At 40.2% G+C, this 25,114-nt stretch overlaps 1 protein-coding gene across 3 annotated transcripts in view; it reads right to left on the reverse strand.

Moving 5' to 3' along the window:
• LOC120083244 (sodium/hydrogen exchanger 6-like) overlaps positions 1 to 25,114 on the reverse strand; it is a 50,355-nt gene that overhangs the window by 12,663 nt on the left and 12,578 nt on the right. For all 3 annotated transcript variants that reach the window (XM_039038914.1, XM_039038915.1, XM_039038916.1), the window contains 3 exons: positions 3,869 to 3,961; positions 1,966 to 2,060; positions 1,798 to 1,883 (listed from right to left, as the gene is read on the reverse strand). In XM_039038914.1, coding sequence (XP_038894842.1) covers positions 1,798 to 1,883; positions 1,966 to 2,060; positions 3,869 to 3,961 — 274 coding nt within the window. The remainder of the gene's footprint in view (positions 1 to 1,797; positions 1,884 to 1,965; positions 2,061 to 3,868; positions 3,962 to 25,114) is intronic.

The following is a 25,114-nucleotide window of genomic DNA, read 5'->3' on the forward strand; positions in this document are numbered from 1 at the left end:
ATAATGAGCTTCCTATGAAATTGTTTTGTGACAACAAAACTGCCATCAGCATTGCAAATAATCCAATTCAACATGACAAAACTAAACACGTAGAGATTGATAGACATTTCATTAAGGAGAGATTGAACAGAGGAAACATATGCATCCCTTATATTCTTTCAAATCAACAAGTTGCAGATGTGCTTACAAAGGGGTTACTGAGACGGAGCTTTGATTATTGTGTAAGCAAGTTGGGCCTTGTTGATATTTATGCTCCAACTTGAGGGTAAGTGTTGAAAAATTGGGTTATTAACCTAGGAGCATTTATGTGTGTAGACCCCTAGGGTTTCCTACTGTCTATTTATATAGTGTGTCCCTATGTTTGCAAAATGCTTGTATCTCGTTGGGATTTTCTATTTGAAGGAAATAAGATACCTAACACATAGCCTTCGGAATTTTGACTCTGCCTATGCTATGTGGATTTGCTTCTGTGATGAATTTGATCAAGATTTGACTAGACAACACAATTGCAGAGAAAGGATCAAGGAGCTCCCAGTCCTTATTCACCCTTTCTTTAGGGGAAATTGGAAAATGAAATTTGGCATGCAGAGGTGTGTTCTATTTTGTGGGGTTTTTGAGGTGAGGAGAATAACAGACTTTAGGGGAAGAAGATTGATCCTTTTGACATTTGGACCCTGGCTAGGTTCTATGTTTCCTTGTAGGCTTCAATTACGAAGCTTTTTTGTACTCGTTTTTCCTTTTTTCCCTTCAAACTCGATACAAATTGAGGTACTTCTCTTGGTTCATACACAAAAATATGAAGTTCATCCTTCCCAAAAGAGTTATGGTGTGGTGGCTAAAGGAAAGGCTAGAATTTTATAGAAGAGAGCATCGGTAGAAATCTACTCTTTGGCCTATTTGAATTTAGAAAAACAATAGGCTGTCTAAGAAAAGGTGAGAGTTTAACAGACCTAGGGGTTTGAACAATAAACCCCTCTGTTGAATGCTTGGGAAGAGATGCCTAGTCTCCTTGGCTCTTTCTTACTCACCAATTTCAGCAATAAATCTTTGCCTTTGGTTAATTCACCGATTGACCCAAAAGTTAAGATGATGGGTTATGTTAAATTTAATAATATTGACACATTTAACATTCCCTCTCAATTGTGAATTTGGAAATTCATAGAATATCCAACAAGTGGAAATTAACGGGAAGAAATGACAACAATGGGGTTTGAACACAAGACCCACTCTCATACCATATTAAATAACATGGGTTCCATCTCAAAACCAACTGGACAAAAAGACGTCCATATTTATACCAAGATATAACAAGAAAGATGTAAGAAAATCTTTCAAAGGACTTCTGTTCAGAAAACATTTTTGGCTCAAAAAGAAAGCTCTAAGCCTCTAACAATCCAAAGAAATTTCTTCACCTTTTTGAAGGGGTGGCCCGTGAGTGTAATTTATAGAAGACAGCTAATATCACTAGGCAGTACCAAAAGGTAAAGTATGGAATATGTGACCTTATGACTCCCAACTTCGCTCGCATAGGATACACCACTGAGGGAAAATCGTAGATGATTCTTCATCATTATAAGGAGCAATGTTTAAAATTTATGAGTAGGAGATTTCCAATATTTCATCTTTAAAATTTCATTCTTCAGATAGTTCACTTCTAAATTAAGTAAAGGAAAATGATATAGAGTTTCCAGCAATGAATGAAAACAAAATGATCAAACATATATCAGAAACAATCAAACTATACAATCTCTATTGATGCATTGTTCAAACCATGAACTGAGTTTAAGTCATTCTTACTGTTGTCATCTTCCTCATCATCACCACTGCGACTCTTAAAGAATGGGGTCAGGTAATTCCTATTCAAAGCTGTAAATGACGCAGTACTGTGCAATGAAAAAAAGAGACATTTTAATGATGATTGTAACAGAAAAGGTCTCAAAATGAAAGAAGGATATTAGATGTCACCTCTCATGAAACTCTTTAAGTTTCATTTTGATCCTACTCCTTGATGATCCTTCATCATTATAAGGAGCAATGTAGCCATTGCTTACATCAGTGTTCTGAGAGAAAGAGGGAACAAAAAATCAAAAGATCTTGAGTTTCATTAATACTGTAGCAACAACAGATCTATTCCCCAGCTTGTTTCCAGCGCATGAATCGCAGAAGGAGAACAATTGGCCGAGTATCATGGTTATTTTGAAAAGAATTATACAGAAATTTATACATGAACCATCAAGCCTAAACACTACATATCAAATAATTTAATAATGATAGCCAGAAGAATCCCTTGAACGAACTTTTCTGTTGTTATTTGAGCATGAAACTATAGAACCCAAAGACATTTGATAGGGCCTGATCACATGATCACACATAGGAAGATTGAGTAGGACTATTTGGATAATTTAACATTCCCATACAAGCTCTTTTTTCACTTACGGATAATTTAATCTTTTTATCATTACTTTAACACTCTCGCTTGTGTAAGTTTGAAAATTTATGGAACGCCCAATACGTGTAAATTGATATTATTTGAAAAAGAAACAGCAGTATAGGAGTTCTAAAATAGGACCTCTTTGACATAATGTTAAATAATAACTAAACCAAAAAGTTTATGCTAATGGGTTGTCATTTAGTCTTTTTTTATCAATACTTAAACAATTTATTATGCCGACCAGGGAAATCCCAACTCATAAATACTAGCTATGACATTCCTCTAAAGGGCCTTTCCCTCCCGAGGAAATCTCCAAATCCATTTCAAAAGCAAGAAAGTCCACCTATCTAGTGTAGAAAGGCTCCTCCATTATCAACCTTCGCAAAAAAAAAAAAAAAAAAAAATGGAGGTCCCACTACATTCAACTTAATTAAAAATCGTGAAGTAGAAGGTTGCAAGTACATACCCTTCTCTTTCATTCTTGCTTCCTCCTTACTCAACTCTTCCTATCCCTACTCCACCCAAGTGCACTATTCCATATTTCCCTACCCCACTTGGAATTAGTAAACTGGATGATCAATTCACTAATGAATTTATTAAAGATCTTTAGGCTAGGTCCCTAATACACTATTTTGTTTATTTATTTATTTTTAATATCATTTTTACCGGAAACGACAAAGGAGCATATTACACAAAAGAAAAAACAATCCAACGGTCAAGGTATAGAGCACCCCCCAAAACTAAACCAACAGGGGAAATCTTCTGGTACTACTGTAGTTTGACATGTTATTAAATGATATATTAATTGATTATTAATTTATTTTGTGGACCCCACATTATTCTTAAATGCTACTATTATGGCAATAAATAAATGGAGATAGGATGAAAAGTTCTCCATACTACGGTAGTATTGGAATTTTCCACAAACAGAGTATTTTAGTCATTAATAATCATCAGTTGTAATTACAAAAGAATTGTGTGTACAAAAATCCACCAAGAAGCCATATTTTGTACAAAAATATAAAAGAAATCAAAACGCTATTTTTCGTCTTTCGGCATAAAAGTAGATTGGGTCAAAAGAATGGAACCATGTCACATGGATAAGAAATCACACTGGGTGGGTGGGAGAGCATTCATATTGGGTGCAAAACTTTTTCCTCTTTTTCATTCCATAATTCATTTTACCCATGCATGTGACTGGCACAGTAGTATTCATCGTTACCTTATATAAAATAACTATCTTAGAATGTACATAAACATATCTTGCCCATTTCGAAAAGCATATAACTCAGAACATTTATACAGTTCATGCACGCAACTAAAAGAAGAACAACTGTGTGTCCCAGAGCATTGATAAAGAAAATTCATAAAACCAAGAAAACGAAATCCATAAAACTTGAAAATTCAAAAAACTTTAACAAAATTCACAAAACTTACTTCGGTCAAAGAGTATTCATGGTCATCATCACTATCACCTACAACTTGTAAAGCTTCTAGCATTGTACCTGTTGAACCTCCTATAAGCAACACCTGAAAATATTTCAAAGAATTTAATGAGAAAAATGGAAGAATATGAAGTGCCATAAGGCCATGGCCAGGTCAAAGGAGAAGTCGCAAACTATTTCCAATAGAATTTTTTGGGATAAAGATTAATGCTTCTTGTTGAAAATAGAAGGGCTGTTATGTATTACCCTAAGGGCTTTTTAGTCTTTTTGCTTTGCCCTATTTTTCTTATTTTTTTTCTGTATTTTTCTATAGCCTATTTATATCTTGATTTTGTCTTGTATGACGTAAGTTGAATAATAATAATAAAAAAAAAAGCTCTTCTATCGTAGTTTTTTCTCCTTGTTCGAGAGTTTTTCACACAAAACTCGTGTTTTCTTCTCCTTACTTTCAATATGGTATCAAAGAAAGGTAACGAAACCCTAGTCGTCGTAGAGGAAAACACTGTCAAAACAGTTGACACCGCCACAGCCATTCCTTCTGCTGTCGATCAAACTACTGTCGACAGGTACCCCAGTCGCTCCATCTCAGCCCGATGCAGAAGTTGTTGTCGCACCATGACCAAGGCATCCGAGTAGCACCATCCGAGCAGCACCTAACACAGACGATTCCGTCCAAGCAGTGCCTGACGCAGACGCTGTCTCTTATACACATCTAGATGTGTATAAGAGACAGCCCTAAGGGCATATTTGTCTTTTTACTTTATGCCTACTAAATTAGGGTTTCCCCTGTCTCTTATACACATCTAGATGTGTATAAGAGACAGATCCGAGCAGCACCTAACACAGACGATTCCGTCCAAGCAGTGCCTGACGCAGACGAACCCAATTCCAACCGAGTCGCGCCCGACATCGTCGAACCAACTCTAACTGTCGAATCAGATCCAACATGATGGAGGCGAACTCGATTCTCCTATCGGTATCATCAGGTGTGCCATACTCTGTTGCCGATCTTCCCAACGTCGGTCACCCAAGTGGCATGAGCATTAACAGCCAGAAGTTCATGCTTGAAATGGGTGAATCCTCATTTTTTTCTGGTGGGCAACGACCAACCACATCAGCCCACCCGCTTCCTCACCATGCGTCGACCAGCCATGGTGCTTCAGTTTCGATAGGTCTGTCTCCAATGCTGGTTCAACAACAGTTAATTAGTCTTCAACAACAGATTGTTGCCCTTGGGGCAGCCCCTGAAACTACTATAAACCCTCAATCGAACCCCGCTAACTCAGATCTATCTTCCGGTCTACCGATGTATTCAAAGAACCCGATAACTGCTTTTCCTAACTTACCTACAACAAAAAATTTATCTAGATTTATGGGAAATTTTACAGGGTTCATTACAGGGGAGAAGCTGAATGGCCAGAATTATTTCTCTTGGTCCCAGTCCATCAAAATGACCCTCGAAGGACGTCACAAGTTTGAGTTTCTAACTAGTGAGATACCGAGACCTCGACCTGGAGACCCTCAAGAGCGCATTTGGAAGGGAGAAGACTTCTTGTTTCTAACATTGAGCCACCGATAGGGAAACCCTTACTGTATGTTGCAACTACTCGGGATATTTGGCATATTGTATAGAAATTGTACTTTAAAAGGCAGAACGAGTCACGTTTGTATACCTTGCGTAAACAGGTTCATAAGTGCAAACCCAACCATGGATGTTACTTCTTATTTCAATAAATTGTCCTTAATCTGGCAGAAAATGGATCTATGTCGGGAAATTGACTGGGAATGTCCGTGTGGGGGAGCAGTACTCAAAAATTGAGGAAGTTGATCGTGTTTACGACTTTCTTGCTGGTCTGAACTCCAAATTTGATATAGTTCGTAGTCGAATACTGGGACGGAGATCGATACCTTATCTCATGGAAGTTTGTTCAAAGGTTCGTTTAGAGGAAGATAGATTGAGTGCTATGAACAATCCTATTGTCAATACCAATGACTCTGTTGCATTTGGTGCAAGCAAAATCATCTGGATCTGATGGTGACAAGTAGAATGGTAAACAACCTCCTCCAGTGTGAGAACATTGCAAGAAACCGTGGCATACTAAGTGTTGAAATATGGTGCTTTAGCCCTAAGGGCATATTTGTCTTTTTACTTTATGCCTACTAAATTAGGGTTTCCCCTCATTCTATTTATATCTGAGTTTGGGGTCTCTAGCAAGTATGACATTAAATAATAAAATTTATCTATCGTGGGTTTTTCTCCCTGTGTTAGGGTTTTCCACGTAAGCCTTGTCTTGTCTCTTTTCTTTCTCCTTATCTTTCAATGGCGGACACGACTAATATGGCCATGATTCAAGCAGCCGTGGATTGGAATCTCCAGACTGTTTTGAACTCGACACAACAACAACCTTCGACTAGAGCCACGCCGCCAAATTTCTTCAACCAAGCCGGATCGCGGGTCGTCCGGACTGCTGGTGGTCTTGCTCCAGCTGAGGAGCTGTAGTAGCCGTTGATCGAGGAGATTCCAGCAATCGGGTCGAGTCAGATCGGAACCTTCGCGTCCAATAGCAGCCAATCGATCCCCGAGCCGTCCCCTCGCTATCCAACCTCGGAGCCGTCTGAAAGCAGTGCCGAACCTGGGTAATACCCAATCGCACCTGTTGGCATTTCGACAGTAGCTTCTGTTCTGCAGCAACACGGTGGACAGTACCTCCCGCACGTATACCCGGTTCAGCCACAGTATCGAATGGTTGATTCCATTGGAGAGAAATCCATTCCCTATAGACAGAGACATTCAAGATCTGAATCCCATGAGGAACTTCAACAGCAATTGGCCCATCTCCAGCAACAGATGGCCGCTAGTGGGGACAAAATTGAATGGCCATGATTCTTCCAGTCTTCCAATCTATTTAGAAAATCCGATAACAATGTTTCCTGCTCTTCCTACTACTAATCTTTTATCTGGGAGTATAGGAAACTCTGCAAGGATGGTCACACGAGAGAAGCTGAATGGCAGAATTACTTCTCCTGGTCCACAAACAGTTAAAATGGACCTTGATGGGCGCCATAAATATGGGTACTTGACTGGAGAAATACCACGACCAAGCCCTGGAGATCCCCAAGAGCATGTCTGGAAGGGAGAGGATTCATTGCTCTGCTCGATGTCGATCATCAGCATGGAACCACAAATTGGAAAACCCCTGCTCTATTTAGCCACCACACAGGATATTTGGGATGCAGTCCGAGGGTTATATTCTAGAAGGCATAACGCATCTCACCTGTATACTCTACGTAAACAGGTCCATGAGTGTAAACAAGGGAGCATGGATGTAACGTCATACTTCAACAAGATGTCTTTATTATGGCAAGAGATGGATTTGTCTCGGGAGATCATCTGGAACTGCCCACATGACGGAATTCAGTACTCGAAGATAGAAGAGGTTGATCGTATGTATGACTTTCTTGCAAGATTGCACCCCAAATTTAATACGGTTCGGAGTCGAATACTGGGGCAGAACCGATACCGTCTCTCATGGAGGTCTGTTCAGAGGTTCGATTGGAAGAAGATAGTTCGAGTGCGATGAATGGCTCTACTGTTACCACTATGGAGTCAGTTGCCTTTGGGGTGAAATCCTCTAGATCGGTTGGTGACAAGCAGAATGGCAAAACACCCCCAATATGTGAGCATTGCAAAAATTCGTGGCACACGAAGGATCAATGCTAGAAACTGCATGGTCGACCCCCTAATGGAAAACGTCACCCTCCAAATGACAAATTGAAGTCTGGTCGTGCCCTTGTGGGTGAATCTGTTGAGGGGGCCACACAACCTCAGGTGACCAACCCAGGTGATTCAGGTACCGTGGGGATCGAAACAGTTGCTTGGTCAAGTACTCCTTAGTCTTTTAGTTTCTTTGTTGAAGGAAATGAATTGTGGATTCTAGATTCAGGAGCGACCGATTACTTGACTTGCTCATCTGATCGATTCCTCTTGTATTATCCGAGTGTTGAAAATGAGAGGGTTCGAATTGCAGATGGGTCCTTCGATCCTGTTGCTAAAAGGTCATTTGTCGCCGTTTCAGGGATTAATTCTACAGAATGTACTACATGTGCCAAAAATTTCGTACAACCTATTGTCAATAAGTACAATAACAAAAGATTTGAACTGTAGAGTCGTCTTCTCACCAGATGTTGCTTTGTTTCAAGACTTGAGCTCGAGGATGACGATTGGCACTGCCCGATAGTACAAGGGTCTCTATTTCCTTTCTAAAGATGCTTCCTCCAGGAATTTGTTTAGGACTAGTCTTTTATCTTTATTTACTATGTCTGAAAAAGATTATGAGATATTTGTTTCCCCATTTATTCCATAATGTGAATATTTCTTCTTTGTCTTGTGATGTCTGTATATGTGTCAAACAGCCTTGTGTTTCCTTTGTTTCTCAGCCTTATAAACCTACCCAGTCGTTCCACCTGATCCACAGTGATGTTTGGGGCCCTTCAAACATCTCTACCTTGTTCGGTAAAAGATGGTTTGTCATGTTTATCGATGATCATACCCGGCTTACATGGATGTATCTCCTTGCTGATAAGTCTGAAGTCGTGTCTATCTTCCAACAATTCTATACCACTATCTTAACTCAATTTAATACGAAGATTGTCGTTCTTCGGACTGACAATGAACGTGAGTTTGTCAATCACACCCTCCGAGAATTCCTGACTTCAAAAAGAATTATCCATCAAAATTCTTGTGCTTACACTCCGCAACAAAACGAGGTGGCTGAACGTCAAAATCACCATCTCATTGAAGTTGCTCGATTCTTGATGATTCCAGCGTCTCTTCCATCGTACCTATGGGGAGATACTGTTTTTACTGCAGCCTATCTCATTAATTCGATGCCTTCACGCGTTCTCAAGTTTCAAACCCCCCCTTGAGTATTTTAAAGAATCCTGCCAGTCCACGCGTCTTATCCCTGAGGTTCCTCTTTGTGTGTTTGGGTGTACAGCTTTCATACACACTCACGGTCCTCACCAGACTATGTTTGCCCCACGAGCTCAAAAGTGTGTGTTTTTCGAGTATCATCTTCATCTGCGAGGTTATAAATGTTTCCACCCATTTTCTAGGAAGTACTTTGTCACTATGGATGTCACGTTCCTTGAAGATAAACCATTTTTTTCCGTTAGTCATCTTCAGGGGAAGACCACGAGTGAAGAGACTAACAGTTCCACATACTCTGTGCCTATTCATTTCAACCTTGAACCTAGTCCTGATACAAATGTCCTTGATCCACCTAGTCCCAAATTTGGTCCAGATATTCCAGTGTCTGTCCTCCCTACTAGACAAGTGCCACGATTAACATACTATAAGAAGAATCTCATAAAGGAAACCCAAGAAACCCCTATTGTTCCATCGAAAATTGTCCAAGCATCGAAACCAGCTCAAGTTCAAGATCCTGTTGTTTCAGGGAATGTCCTTGAAGAAAAGTCTGGGAATGTAGAAGAAGGTGAGACTAGCTCAGAGAAGGTTGAAATTATAAGTGGTAATGAGATGCTGAAAGGTAATGAGGTGTTGGAAGATCCTCAGGAGGATGAAGAATTGTCTCAAGAGTCCGAGCAGAGTCAGAGGCCGGAGAAAACTGGCAATTATGATACCATTCTTGATATGTCAATTGCTCTAAGGAAAGGAACCAAGTCATGCACAAAGTACCCTATGCACAGTTTTTTTACCTATAGTAATTTGTCTCCTGGTTTTAAAGTCTTTACTACCCAACTGGATGCTCTAGCAATACCTACCAGTGTGACAGTGTGCACACAGCCATGGAGGTTCCCGAGTGGAGAGCAGTAGTAATGGAAGAAATGAGAGCCCTCGAGGCGAACAAGACATGGGATTTAGTAGCCCTCCCTAAAGGTCACAAAACAGTTGGATGCAAATGGGTGTTCATAGTGAAGTATAGGTCTGACAGAATGTTGGAAAGATATAAGGTCAGGTTAGTTGCTAATGGGTTCACTCAGACGTATAGGATTGACTATTCAGAAACTTTTTCCCCAGTGGCTAAGCTCAACACGATCCGAGTTCTTCTGTCAGTTGTCGTGAATAAGGATTTGCCTCTACATCAACTAGATGTAAAAAATGTCATCCTGAATGGTGATTTAGAAGAAGAGGTTTACATGAGTCCTCCTCCAGGTTTCGAAGCTAAATTTGGGAACCATATTTGCAAACTCAGAAAGTCCTTATATGGGTTGAAAGAGTCTCCTAGAGCGTGGTTCAACAGATTCATGATGTTTGTTAAATCCCAATGGTTTGTTCAAGGGCATTCTGATCATACCCTGCTCACCAAAAAATCAATTTCAGGGAAGATTGTTGTTTCGTGGTTTAAATCCCAAGGGTTTGTTCAAGGGAAAATTGATTTACCTATCTCATACTAGACCCGACATCTCATATGTTGTGGGTGTGGTAAGTCAGTTCATGCAGAGTCCGTATGAGGAACACATAGAAGCAATTACTAGAATTCTGAGATATCTGAAATCCACCTCAGGAAAGGGCTTAGTTTTCAGAAAATATGATACACGGATCATTGAAACTTATACTGACTCAGACTGGGCAGGATCAGTGACCGATAGAAAGTCAACCTCGGGATATTGTACCTTTGTGTGCGAAAATTTGGTGACCTGGCGAAGTAAAAAACGGGGTGCAATTGCCAAGAGTAGTGCTGAGGTAGAGTATAGAGCTATGAGCCTGGGGTGGGTGAAGAAAAATGGTTATGGAAAGTTTTATCTGATCTTCACCAGGACAGTCCGGGTCCCATGAAACTGTATTGTGATAATAAGGTTGCCATTAGTATTGCCAACAATCCAGTACAACATGATAGAATCAAGCACGTTGAAATAGACAGACATTTTATTAAAGAGAGGTTAGACCACGGCGTTATTTGTATTCCCTATGTTCCTTCAGGCGAACAGGTCGCAAATGTTCTTACCAAAGGATTACCGAGACAGACGTTTGAAGCTTGTGTTAGCAAGTTGGGTCTTGCTGATATCTGCACCCCAACTTGAGGGGAAGTGTTGAAATATAGTGCTTTAGCCCTAAGGGCATATTTGTCTTTTTATTTTATGCCTACAAATTAGGGTTTCTCCTCATTCTATTTATATCTGAGGTTGGGATCTCTTGCAAGTATGACATTAAATAATAAATCTTATCTATCATGGTCTTTTCTCCCTGTGTTAAGGTTTTCCACGTAAACATTGTCTTTTCTCTTTTCAATCCTTATCTTTCTATACTAAAGATCAGTGCTGGAAGTTACATGGTCGACCTCCGAATGGCAGACGTCGTCCTCCTAATGATAAGTCATATCCTGGCTGGGCATTTGTGAGTTATTCTATAAATGGTGTTTCCCAGTCTCAATCTCACGTGAATAACAAGAATGACCCTAGTAATGTTGGGGGTCGGTGTGATTGTCCAATTAGGTACTTAGTCCAGTCTCCTTAGTATTGAGGGTAAGACACCATGGATACTAAACTTAGGAGCTACAGATCATTTAACTGGCTCGTCTGATCGGTTTCTCTCATATTTTCCGAGTGCTAGTAATGAGAAAAATCGGATTACAAATGGGTCCTTTGCTCCTGTTGAGGGAAAGGGTCATCTCCCTTCGTTTAAGAGGTCTGGACTATTGAGTTGTTTTCTCACTTGATACTGTTTTATTTCAGGACTTGAGCTCGGGCATGGGTGATTCTTCTCACTGATAAATCAGAGGTCATGTCTGTTTTCCAATAATTTTATACTACAATACAGACTCATTTTAACACCAAGATTGTCATTCTTCTTAGTGACAATGATCGTGAGTTCTTTAATAACACCTTTCATGATTTTTTGGCTTCTAAAGACATTGTCCACCAAAGTTCGTATGCTTATACTCCTCAATAAAATGAGGTGGCTGAACGAAAAAATCATCACCTCATTGAGGTTGCTTGGTCCCTCATGCTTTCTGCTTCTCTTCCCTCTTATTTATGGGGAGATATCATTCTAGCTGTAGTTCATCTCATCAATCGGATGCCTTCCCGTGTTCTCAAATTTCAAACTCCTCTTGAATGCTTCAAAGAGTCTTATCTATCCATGAGTCTTATTACTGATGTTCTTCGGGTATTTGGATGCACTGCTTTCGTCTATAGTCATGCTCCTCACCACACTAAATCAGCCCCTCGTGCTTAGAAGTGTGTCTTGATCGGGTATCCTCTCCACCAGCGAGGATATAAGTGTTTCCATCCATCTTCACGGAAGTACTTTGTCTCTATGGATGTAACATTCCTTGAGGATAAACCTTTCTTTCCTGTTAGTCCTCTTTAAGGGAAAAATACTAGTGAAGAGACTAATTGGTCCACATATTCAATTCCTATGGACTTTCTCCCTGAACCTATCCTGAGTACAAATGACATTGTCCTTCCTACTAAACAAGTGTCATGGATAACATACTACAGGAAGAATCTTATGTCTCTTGTCGCTCCACCGATAAAAAACTCTTTATCTTTCAATTTTAAAATTTAATTAAAGGGGAAAAAAAAAATAAGGGATTTGAGTGTTTCCAATAAAAATCTTATCTGATTTCATTTATTTCAATAAGAATTGAAGGTGTAAATTTTCTTGATTTAACAATAATTTTATTTTATAAGATTTTGCAAACCAATTTAATTATGTATTCGGCGGGATATATTCTATAATAGTAATAATGATTTCGAGAAACAAAATTAAGTAAGAGTTCATAGAATTCAAAAAGAAGGTTTTAACTTAGTCAACTAATGTCATCGTTTCAATGTCTCATTAAATTTTTAATAAAAAGTTTCAGTTTACTATTTGATCTTCTATATTTATTATATAAATAATATATAAAATATATAATAAAATAAAAAATCAACAAAAACTTTTTGGTTTATTGGGGCCATGGGGATTCGTAATTTTCCCCATCCCGAAAATCATAAAACAAAGATATGAAAAAGAAAGGTCAACCCGTGTATTTATTTTTATTCTTTGAACAAAAAAGGTACCATTTTCTATTTTTTAGGTCTGCTTCCTTCTTTTATTTTGAATCACAGGAAATGATTCAATCTCGAACTGGGCCTAACTATTCAGTTGAAGTGAGAGTTGGTTCAACTATCGAGGATAGAAATTTTGAGGAATTCTCAAGTTGCTCGAACCTGGTGAGAGGAATTTTTTCAAGACTGCCGTCTTTGCTAGTAAGTGGATCGGAACTGACACCCGCTCAAGCTCAAGGTACTCCTGTTTTTTATAATACCGATGTGTATGTTGAGGGTGATGTGTGTGATGTGGTTGAGAGTGACAAAATTGATATGACAATTCCAGAAAATGACAAAGTTGAAGGTAGTGATGAGTCATCAAGAGAAACACAGACAATGACTGTTTGCCACAGGCAATTGAGTGTGACCATCGTCCTTTTACTGATGAGAGGTCAGGCAAAACAGGGAGTTACGATGCCTCTCTTGATATACCCATTGCTTTGAGAAAGGGAACCATATCATGTACCAAGTATTCCATGCATAGTTTTCTATCCTATAGTAATTCGTCTTCTAAGTTCAAGGCGTTCACTACCAACCTAGATACCGTAACAATACCAAACAATATACATATGGTCATGGAAATCCCTAAATGGAAGGCTACGGTCATGGAAGAGATGAGAGCTCTTGAAAAGAATAATACATGGGATCGTGTAGCTCTCCCTAAAGGGCATAAAATAGTTGGTTCAAATGGGTGTTCACTGTAAAGTATAAGTCTGATGGACTCTCGATAGGTACAAGGCCAGATTGGTTGCTATAACATTTACTCAAACTTATGGAATAGACTACTCTGAAACTTTCTATCCTGTAGCAAAACTAAATACAGTTTGAGTCCTTCTCTCAGTAACAGTTAACAAAGATTGGCCTCTTCACCAACTTGATGTGAAAAATGCATCCTTGAATGGTGAGTTAGAGGAAGAGGTCTATATAAGTCAGCCCCTAGTTTTGAAACTCAATTGACCATCAGGTCTGTAAACTCAGAAAGTCCCTGTATGGTTTGAAACAGTCTCTAAGAGCTTGGTTTGACAGGTTCACCACTTTTGTTAAGTCCCAAGGTTTTAATCAGGGGCACTGTGATCACACCTAGTTCACAAAGAGATCAGTATTGGAGAAAATAGTTTTTCTAATTGTGTACGTACATGATATTGTTCTGTCAGGAGATGATGTTGCTGAGATTACCAGACTAAAAAAGAAAATGGCTTATGATTTTGAGATTAAGGATCTTGGAAGTTTAAGGTGTTTCCTTAGAATGGAGGTGGCAAGATCAAGAGAAGGGATTTCTGTTTCTCAACAGAAATACACACTCGATTTGTTGAAGGAGACGGGGATGACTGGATGTAAACCTGTTGATACTCCTGTTGAATTTAATGCTAAGTTGGATTTTGTTGACGAAGTTCTTGTTAATAAAAAGAGATGCCATCGTCTGGTGGAAAAATTGATTTACTTATCTCATACTAGACCGGATATATCCTATGTTGTCAGTGTAGTTAGTCAATTTATGCAAGCACCTTGCGAGAGACATATGGAGGCTGTAAATCGAATTCTGAGATATTTGAAAACTACTCCAGGTAAAGGTCTAATGTTCAGGAAAACTGACAGGAAATGCATTAAGGCTTATACAGACTCCGATTGAGCAAGTTCAATTACAGACAAAAAATCGACTTCAGGGTATTGTACCTTTGTGTGGGGTAATCTTGTTACTTGGAGGAGTAAGAAGCACGTTGAGGTTGCTAGAAGCAAAAGCTATGAGTCTAGGAATATGTAAAGGGATATGGTTGAAGAAAGTTCTGTCTGATCTTCATCAAGACAGTGAATTCCTATGGAACTCTATTGTGAAAACAAGGCAGCTATAAGTATAGCCAACAATCCTATGTGACATGATAGAACAAAACATGTGGAGATCAATAGACACTTCATCGAAAAAAAACTGGACAGTGGCAGTATTTGTATTCCTTACATCCCTTTTGGTCAACAAGTTGTTGACATTCTCACTAAAGGATTACTCAGGCAAAACTTTGATACTTGTGTTAGCAAGTTGGGTCTAATTAACATCTATGCCCCACCTTGAGGAGGAGTGTTGGAAATAGAAGGATTGTTATGTATTAGCCCAAGGGTTTTTTAGTCTTTTTACTTTGCCCTATTTTTCTTTTTTTCTGTATTACGATTTTCTTAGCCTATTTATGTCTTGGTTCTGTGTTGTATGGTGTAAGTTGAATAATAATGAAAAAGAGCTCTACTATCGTGGTTTTTTCTCCCTGTTTGAGGGTTTTCCACGTAAATATTGTGTTTTCTTCTTACTTTCAATACTTCTAATTGGTGTAAATTGCCCTAACACTTTGACCTCTTTCTAGAGCATGTTATCTTCATTGCTATCTCTTGGTGTAGCTTGTCTAAATTATTTCATGCTTATAGTTTTGATTCTCTTTTGACCAACTGGAGATGTCTTTTGTAACTCCTTTGATTTGGGGCTTCTCTCTCCCTCTTTTGTAGTTTCATACATCAATGAAATTGTTTAATGAAAACTGAGTTTTCATTGAGGAAAAAAATGAATACAAAGCCATATAAAAAGTAAAGCTCCACAAAAAATGAGTCAAACAATAAAAGGCTCAACAAAGCCAAAAGAAATATAGAATCTTACAAAGGACCACACATTACTCGAACATCTCTCAAGAGCCCTCTAAAGATTCTACTATTCTTCATCCTCCCATCCCAATGGTCCCACAAAATCGAGCAAACCCCACTCATCACAAAATCTTCCCTTTCTCACAAAAGGACAAGTGAAGAAAAAGCTCCTCAATTGTCTCTCTCTACAATCGCAGAAGCCAAACATCTTAAAGAAACAACACCAAACTGCTCCTGCAAAATCATATCTCCAAAGAATATGATCAAGGTAGACAGCCACCCACTATTAAGGATGCAAGAAAATAACCCTCTACCAAGCTGGACATCCTCTTGAAATTCGATCTGGGTGTTAACTTTTTCATACATGACCTGTCGCACGGAGAACTTAACCTTCCTGGCAATTTTCACCTTCCACAACACGGTAAAAACAAAACTGCAAGAATGGGAGGGACTTGCCAAATAATTGAAGAAGGAACTGCATGAAAAGCATTTGAACAAGCTAGGACTCCAAAGGCAAACAAAGATTCTCTGATCAAATATAAAAAGAGCTGAAATACCTTTGGTTTCTCTATTGGACAACGAATGATGGAACCCAAATAAAACACAAACGAAAGCTCTCAGAGAGAAATGACAGCAACCACCGAATGATTCCTCTAAGGCTACACTTTTGTTTTTTTATCAATTTGGAAACAACACTTCAAAGGGTATGAAATCGAGGAAAAGGGACATTAAAAAGGGTAAGGTTTAAAATTATTATGGTAGAAACAAACGTTGATTAGGATCTATTCTATAGCTTACACAACTGTGACCTTGAGTTTCAAGGAGACAAAATTGTTACGGAAGAAATAAACTAAATTTACTATCTAAGCCCGTAATGTCAAAGTTGTCAATAAATGTTCCTCTTTCACTACACTCCCTCCCCACCAATGGCCAACCCAACTTCCAAGCCAAAATATCCGTCCATTCACTAATTGTCTCTACATCTTCCCTGATCATTCAAACTTTCAGGAATATCCTAAATGCCCTTTAATCCATTTCATTCTTTTCGATTCGTTGCATGGGGTCCCTTCACTTCATCACCTAGTCTTAACGTCAAGATTGCTTTAAGAAACTAAACTTTCATTGAGAAATATGAAAGAATGCATGTAGATACATATTGAAAAAACAGTCCAGAAGAGAGAGGCCACAATTAACTCTAGAAAGGGCTTCCAATCCAAAAGAGCTAGACCAAGCTGATAAATACACAAAGCCCAATTAACATACCCACCAGGAAACACTAAACCTAACACTTTCTGGAAAATGTATTGTGGAAGTTCAGCACTTTTCCAGCTAATATTCTACAAGGATTGAATCTGTTTTAATTGCTATCTACTCCATTCCTGCTATAAGCAGCGACATTGGCAAGTATTTAAGTCATCCTTGCAACAAGAAGCACGTGGAACACAGTAACTGTAACACCCCAAATTTTTTGTTTTTAATGTAATTTCAGTCATTTCTAACATTAAGGGACATTGTTTGGAATTTTTGAAATTTAAGTGTAATTTTGGAAATTTATATCGCCCAAACTTAATTTGAAATAAATGTCAATAATTAATTTCATTTTGGAAGGAGATTAGTTAAATTCTTTAATTGAAAAATTAAGAGAAAAAAAGGGGTTAAAAGTTGGAAGGAAGAGAATAAAAATAAGATAGGATAAAAAAAAGGGGTTATATTTTATTTTTATTTTTATTTTATTTCCTTTCTTTTTCTCTTTTTTTCTTTCTTTTCTTCCCTCCCCCACATGTCTCTCCCCTCTCTTTCGAAACCAGAAACCCCCCTCCCCTTCGGATGATCTCACCAATCGGCTTCGCGCAAGCCCTAGCGCCTTCCTCGCCTCGCCATTCACCGACCCTCCCGGCGTTGTTGTTCATTGTCATCATACCCACGCCGCGCGTCTCCAAGTCAAGCCTCCCAGCCGAAACCACCGCCTGCCCAGTGCCGCTCCTCCGCGTTGTCCTGCCTTCACCTCTCATCTCGTCCGCCAGCCACACATCAGATCCGTCGATCGTGGATTCTGCCGCCACTGACCAGATCCGTCCAGCCCAGATCCGCTTCACCTCACCATCAGATCAGCCGCCCCAGCCACACTCGCCTTTGCTAGATTTTGTTTGAAGCTTAAGCCGTCAAAGAGTTTGGGAGTCAAAGGAGGCACCGTCAATAAAGATGGAAGTAATTTTCATTCTTTGGGTAAGTTCTTGATAGTTTGGATTTGGACTTGAAGTCTTACAGTTATGGCTTGAACTGAAATTTGAGAGTTGTTTTCGTTGTTATGGTTGCTACTTCCGGTTGCCGTTATAATTTGATGGTCGGATTTTATCTGTGGAGTTTCGATTAAGGTAAGTAATCTTACTACTGGAACTACCCTAGTGCCAGGCAATGATAATTATGATTTATTGAGGATTATTGGTTAGCATAATGTTTATGTATACCTTCATTGATTGAGGTTTGAGAGGACTAGATGCGCATAAAGATGTTTGATTGCTAGCATGATTAAAGTATATTTTATTTTATGAGATTATGTTTGATCTGAGGTTGATGGGTTGTACGTACATGTATGTTTTAAAACCATGTTATGATACTTGTGATGTTGAGATCGTGATAGTGTCCTCACTAGATAGTTAGAAGTCCACTAGAGGTTGTGTGTCCTTCGGGATTCACTAGAGGCGATGCTTTCCCTTGGGATTCACCAGAGGTTGTGTGTCCTTCGGAATTCACAAGAGATGGTGGTTTCCTCCGAGATCCACCAGAGGTTATGTTTCCTTCGGGATTCACTAGAAGCAGTGGTTTCTTTCAAGATCCACCAGAGGTTGTGTTTCTTTCGAGATTCACTAGAGGTTGTGTGTTCCATGAGGACTAGAAAAGTTTATATGTTCCACTAGAGGTAGGCATCTAGGGAACATAGATGCCTAGCCTGACCCCAGTAGTGGGGTTACTTACAGAGTATTTTATACTCACCCTTTCTCATGTTTATGTTTCAGGTAAGGGCAAGGACGCACTGACGAATGACAAGAGGAATTCCTTTTGATTCAAATGCAACAAAACCACCTCTTTTTAGAGTTTAATACGAACACTAAGCCAAACAGTATTTATACGGATTCCTCAAAAATGAAAAATAAACTATCATAATAAATGACAGAAGCATCACCATCACTTTGTCTGCAAGCTGTTCGATGCCCTTCTTCCTGGCAAGATTAGATCAAGAATAGCCAATCTTGGTATTTGGAACTTATTGTTGAGATTTGTTTTCAGACATATTTATTTCCATTTATGACCTTTGGGTACCCTATCATTTGAATTTATTATTTGGATTTAATGAAAATCTTTTAAGCTGCCTTATTTATTTAGCATTTATTTCACTATAAAAGGATGTCGTTTTAACTTCAATGCATGCATGCGTTTAGTAACGGCTAGCTTGAGTCCTTGGGGGTCGGGTCATTACAGTTGGTATCAGAGCCCATGTTTTGGGTTCTGAAGACTGACTTACTACGTAAGTCTAAGTAGTCCTTGTGGCCCAATAATGGATTCCTCGTCATCGCCAAGTATGTCTTACTAATAAAAGTTTTCATTATATACATGAGATTAGTTGATGTAATGTTTCAGTAGCATGTTTTCTTGAGAATGAACCAGAGAGAGAGCTGATTTGTGAATTCATGACAGGACATGGCACATAAGCTCAGACCAAGAAAAGAAGTTAGTGGAGGGGTTCGGGACCCCCAAGTGCAATATCCACAAGTTCAGAATCCTCCCCCCAGGTGCAGGATGAGGGAACCGGTGGTAGCTAGCCCGTCCTGACAGCTCCGAATCCACCTGTGACTCAAATTGATGAGAAGACAATGGAGGCAAGAATTTGGGAAGTCGTTGCGTCCTCCCCGATGGAAAGACTACAGGAGTTGATTCGTAATACGATGGCAAGACAGACTGCCCAGAACCAAGCTCAGAAGGAGCAAATACCACCAGTTCAGTTGCAACAGACCTAGTCGCCGAGTCAAAACATGCAGGGTCTGTCCCATGAAGCTAAGCACTTGAGAGATTTCAGAAAGTTTGACCCTCGCCCATTTGATGGATCGTTGACGGATCCCACTAAAGCAGAGATGTGGTTGTCCTCGATTGAGACGATTTTTCGTTATATGAGGTGCCCAGAAGAGCACAAGCTCCAATGTGCACTTTTTATGCTGACCGGCAAAGCAGAGATTTAGTAGCATTCAGCGAAGAAAATGATTGATACCAATAGGGGACTTGCAATCTGAAAGAAGTTTAGGGAGCGTTTTCACAAGAAATATTTCTCAGCCAACACCTGGTACAACAAGCAGGCAGAGTTCTTGAATTTGAAATAAGGGGTTATGTCGGTGGAGGAATATGAGCAGGAATTTGATAAGTTGTCCCATTTTGCCCCTGAGCTGGTAGCCACCGAGGCAGCAAGGACAAAAAGGTTCGTCTAGGGTCTGAGGAGCGGATTGCGAGGTATGGTGCATGCCTTGGACCTCAAGACGTATGTTGCGGTACTGCGGGCCGCTGTGAGGATTGATGCTGACTCCCAGAAGGGAGAAGAGTGTAGGAAGTCGTTCGGAATTGGGACCTCTATAAGTCAGAAAAGGAAAGTTGAGCCAAGGGCTCCTGAGCCTCAGCAAAGGAACCAGAATGCAGTTTATGCTCCGCGTTGAGGATAAAGGACTGTGACCATAAAGAATAAATATCCACTTCCCAGAATTGATGACTTGTTCAACTAGTTACAGGGAGCTACGGTGTTCACTGTTCTCAATGATTGATCTTCGGTCAAGATACCATCAGTTGAGGATAAAGGACCGTGGTCTGTCTCTTATACACATCTAGATGTGTATAAGAGACAGGTTTTAGGTAAGGGCAAGGACGCACTGACGAATGACAAGAGGAATTCTTGAACGAGTCACTGGGGACCAGTTTTAAGCTTCCGCTCATGTTTTAAGATTTCCTTTATGTTTTTGGTGAGCGAGAAGCAGCCAGGTATAGGAGAAGGAGCAAAGCAGCTCGATCGAGAGGGAAGACTTTCCTATATTATGTTCTGATGGATAGGCTGGTTGCACTCCCTTTGAGGTAAGAACAATTCCTTTTGATTCAAATGCAACAAAACCACCTCTTTTTAGAGTTTAATACGAACACTAAGCCAAACAGTATTTATACGGATTCCTCAAAAATGAAAAATAAACTATCATAATAAATGACAGAAGCATCACCATCACTTTGTCTGCAAGCTGTTCGATGCCCTTCTTCCTGGCAAGATTAGATCAAGAATAGCCAATCTTGGTATTTGGAACTTATTGTTGAGATTTGTTTTCAGACATATTTATTTCCATTTATGACCTTTGGGTACCCTATCATTTGAATTTATTATTTGGATTTAATGAAAATCTTTTAAGCTGCCTTATTTATTTAGCATTTATTTCACTATAAAAGGATGTCGTTTTAACTTCAATGCATGCATGCGTTTAGTAACGGCTAGCTTGAGTCCTTGGGGGTCGGGTCATTACAGTTGGTATCAGAGCCCATGTTTTGGGTTCTGAAGACTGACTTACTACGTAAGTCTAAGTAGTCCTTGTGGCCCAATAATGGATTCCTCGTCATCGCCAAGTATGTCTTACTAATAAAAGTTTTCATTATATACATGAGATTAGTTGATGTAATGTTTCAGTAGCATGTTTTCTTGAGAATGAACCAGAGAGAGAGCTGATTTGTGAATTCATGACAGGACATGGCACATAAGCTCAGACCAAGAAAAGAAGTTAGTGGAGGGGTTCGGGACCCCCAAGTGCAATATCCACAAGTTCAGAATCCTCCCCCCAGGTGCAGGATGAGGGAACCGGTGGTAGCTAGCCCGTCCTGACAGCTCCGAATCCACCTGTGACTCAAATTGATGAGAAGACAATGGAGGCAAGAATTTGGGAAGTCGTTGCGTCCTCCCCGATGGAAAGACTACAGGAGTTGATTCGTAATACGATGGCAAGACAGACTGCCCAGAACCAAGCTCAGAAGGAGCAAATACCACCAGTTCAGTTGCAACAGACCTAGTCGCCGAGTCAAAACATGCAGGGTCTGTCCCATGAAGCTAAGCACTTGAGAGATTTCAGAAAGTTTGACCCTCGCCCATTTGATGGATCGTTGACGGATCCCACTAAAGCAGAGATGTGGTTGTCCTCGATTGAGACGATTTTTCGTTATATGAGGTGCCCAGAAGAGCACAAGCTCCAATGTGCACTTTTTATGCTGACCGGCAAAGCAGAGATTTAGTAGCATTCAGCGAAGAAAATGATTGATACCAATAGGGGACTTGCAATCTGAAAGAAGTTTAGGGAGCGTTTTCACAAGAAATATTTCTCAGCCAACACCTGGTACAACAAGCAGGCAGAGTTCTTGAATTTGAAATAAGGGGTTATGTCGGTGGAGGAATATGAGCAGGAATTTGATAAGTTGTCCCATTTTGCCCCTGAGCTGGTAGCCACCGAGGCAGCAAGGACAAAAAGGTTCGTCTAGGGTCTGAGGAGCGGATTGCGAGGTATGGTGCATGCCTTGGACCTCAAGACGTATGTTGCGGTACTGCGGGCCGCTGTGAGGATTGATGCTGACTCCCAGAAGGGAGAAGAGTGTAGGAAGTCGTTCGGAATTGGGACCTCTATAAGTCAGAAAAGGAAAGTTGAGCCAAGGGCTCCTGAGCCTCAGCAAAGGAACCAGAATGCAGTTTATGCTCCGCGTTGAGGATAAAGGACTGTGACCATAAAGAATAAATATCCACTTCCCAGAATTGATGACTTGTTCAACTAGTTACAGGGAGCTACGGTGTTCACTGTTCTCAATGATTGATCTTCGGTCAAGATACCATCAGTTGAGGATAAAGGACTGTGATATACCCTAACACAGCCTTCTGTTCAAGATATGGGCATTATGAGTTCATCGTGATGTCGTTCGATCTAACGAATGCTCTCCAACAGTGTTTTATGAACCTGATGACTAGGGTGTTCAAGAAATTCCTCAACACCTTTGTGATAGTTTTCATTGATGATATCTTGGTTTATTCCATGACCGAGGCAAAGCATGTAAAGCATTCACGAAAAGTTTTGGAGACACTGCGAGCAAATAAGTTGTATGCCAAGTTTTCTAAATGTGAGTTTTGGTTGAGGTAGGTGTCCTTTCTAAGGCATGTAATATTGAAGGAAGGAGTCTCCGTGGATCCTGCAAAGATTGAGGCAGTTACAAGTTGGGCTCGTCCAGCCACAGTCAGCGAGGTGCGTAGTTTCCTGAGGTTAACAGGCTACTACAGGTGATTTGTGAAGGATTTTTCTCGCATAGCCACCCTTTTGACTCGGTTGACCCAAAAGGGAGCCTCTTTCGTTTAGAGTGAGGCTTGTGAGAAGAATTTCCAAGATCTCAAGCAGAAGTTGGTTTCAGCTCCAGTTCTTATAGTGCCCAGATGGATCAGGTGGTTTCGTCATCTACAATGACACTTCCAAGAAAGGATTGGGATGCGTGCTGATGCAGCAAGGTAGAGTGATTGCTTATGCTTCTCGTCAATTGAAAAGTCATGAACAGAATCATCCCACCCACGATTTGGAATTGGCAGCAGTGGCTTTCGCTTTAAAGATCTGGAGGCATTATTTATATGGAGAGAAGATACAGATTTTCACCAACCACAAGAGTTTAAAGTATTTCTTCATTCAGAAGGAGTTGCACATGAGGCAACAAAGGTGGTTGGGATTATGACTGCGAAATTTTGTATCACCCAGAAAAGGCGAATGTAGTAGCAGATGCCCTAAGCTTATAGCCCATTCAGCAGCCCTTATTACCAGACAGACTAATTTGTGCAAGGAACTAGAGCGGGCCGAGATTGCAGTAGCAGAGGGGAAAGTCATGACATAGTTAGCACAGTTGTCAGTGCAACCAAGTCTAAGGCAGAGAATTATTGATGCGCAACAGTGTGGCCCTCATCTAGAGGGAGTTCGTAAGGTGGAGTCAGGTCAGGATGGTGAATTCTCTGTATCAGCAGAAGGTGGGCTTCTCTATCAAGGACGCTTGTGTGTGCCAACAGATAGTGACCTTAAGATTGAGCTATTGTCAGAGGCTCACAGTTCTTTGAAGCGTTATTACTGGTAGAATGACATGAAAAGAGAGATTGTTGAGTTCGTCAGCAAGTGTGGTGTGCCAGCAAGTGAAAGCCCTGAGACAGAAGTCAGCAGGCTTGTTACAACCATTGAGTGTGCCAGAATGGAAGTGGGAGCACGTGTCTATGGACTTCATTGTGGGGTTGCCTCGGACACCAAAGAGTTTCACTGTGATTTGGGTTGTGGTAGACAGACTTACTAAATTAGCACATTTCATACCTGGAAAGTCTACTTTTTCAATAAATAAGCAGGCGCAGATATACATCAAAGAGGTGGTGAGATTGCACGGGGTACCTATGTCCATTGTGTCAGATAGAGACCCCGTTTCACATCCAACTTCTGGAAGAGTCTGCAGACAGCATTGGGAACTCGGTTGGATTTTAGTACAACTTTTCACCCACAAACCAATGGGTAGACAGAACGTTTGAATCAGATATTGGAAGATATGTTGCGTGCCTATGCCTTAGAGTTTTCAGGAAGCTGGGATGCTCACCTGCATCTGATGGAATTTGCTTATAATAGCAGCTACCAGCCTACTATCGGGATGCACCATTTGAGGCCCTATATGGGAAAAGTTGCAGGTCTCCTGTGTGTTGGGATGAGGTAGGAAAAAGAAAGTTGCTAGGACCTGAGATAATGCAAACCACGAATGAGGCAATACAGAAGATCAGGGCTCGTATGCAGATAGCTCAGAGCAGACAGAAAAGCCATGCCGATGTGAGACGTAAGGACTAGGAATTTGAAATCGGTGATAAAGTGTTCTTAAAGGTAGCACCTATGAAGGGTGTTCTGAGATTTGGCAGGAAAGGGAAGTTGAGTCCAAGATTCCTTGGGCCTTTCGAGGTCTTAGAGCGAATTGGTCCTGTAGCTTATCGATTGGCAATGCCGCCGTCACTGTCTTCAGTTCAGAATGTCTTCCATGTCTTATTGCTGAGAAAATATGTGACAGATCCGTCCCATGTGTTAGACTTTGAGCCATTGCAGTTGAATGACAACTTGAGCTACAAGGAGAAGCCTATAGAAATTCTTGCCAGAGAGGTAAAGACGTTGCGCCGCAGGGAGAGAGCTTTTGTGAAAGTCCTGTGGTAGAACCACCAGTTCACGGAGGCTACCTGGGAGCGAGAGGATGAGATAAGGGTCCAGTACCTGGAGCTTTTTCAGGAATGAACTTTCAAGGACAAAAGTTCTTTAATGAGGGAAGAATGTAACACCCCGAATTTTTTGTTTTTAATGTAATTTCAGTAATTTCTGACATTAAAGGACATTTTTGGAATTTTGAAAATTTCAGTGTAATTTTGGAAATTTATGTCGCCCAAATTTAATTTGATATGAATGTCAAGAATTAATTTCATTTTTGAAGGAGACTAGTTAAATTCTTTTTTAATTGAAATTTAAGA

Source organism: Benincasa hispida, chromosome 8, assembly GCF_009727055.1.
Source record: "Benincasa hispida cultivar B227 chromosome 8, ASM972705v1, whole genome shotgun sequence".
NCBI lineage: Eukaryota > Viridiplantae > Streptophyta > Magnoliopsida > Cucurbitales > Cucurbitaceae > Benincasa > Benincasa hispida.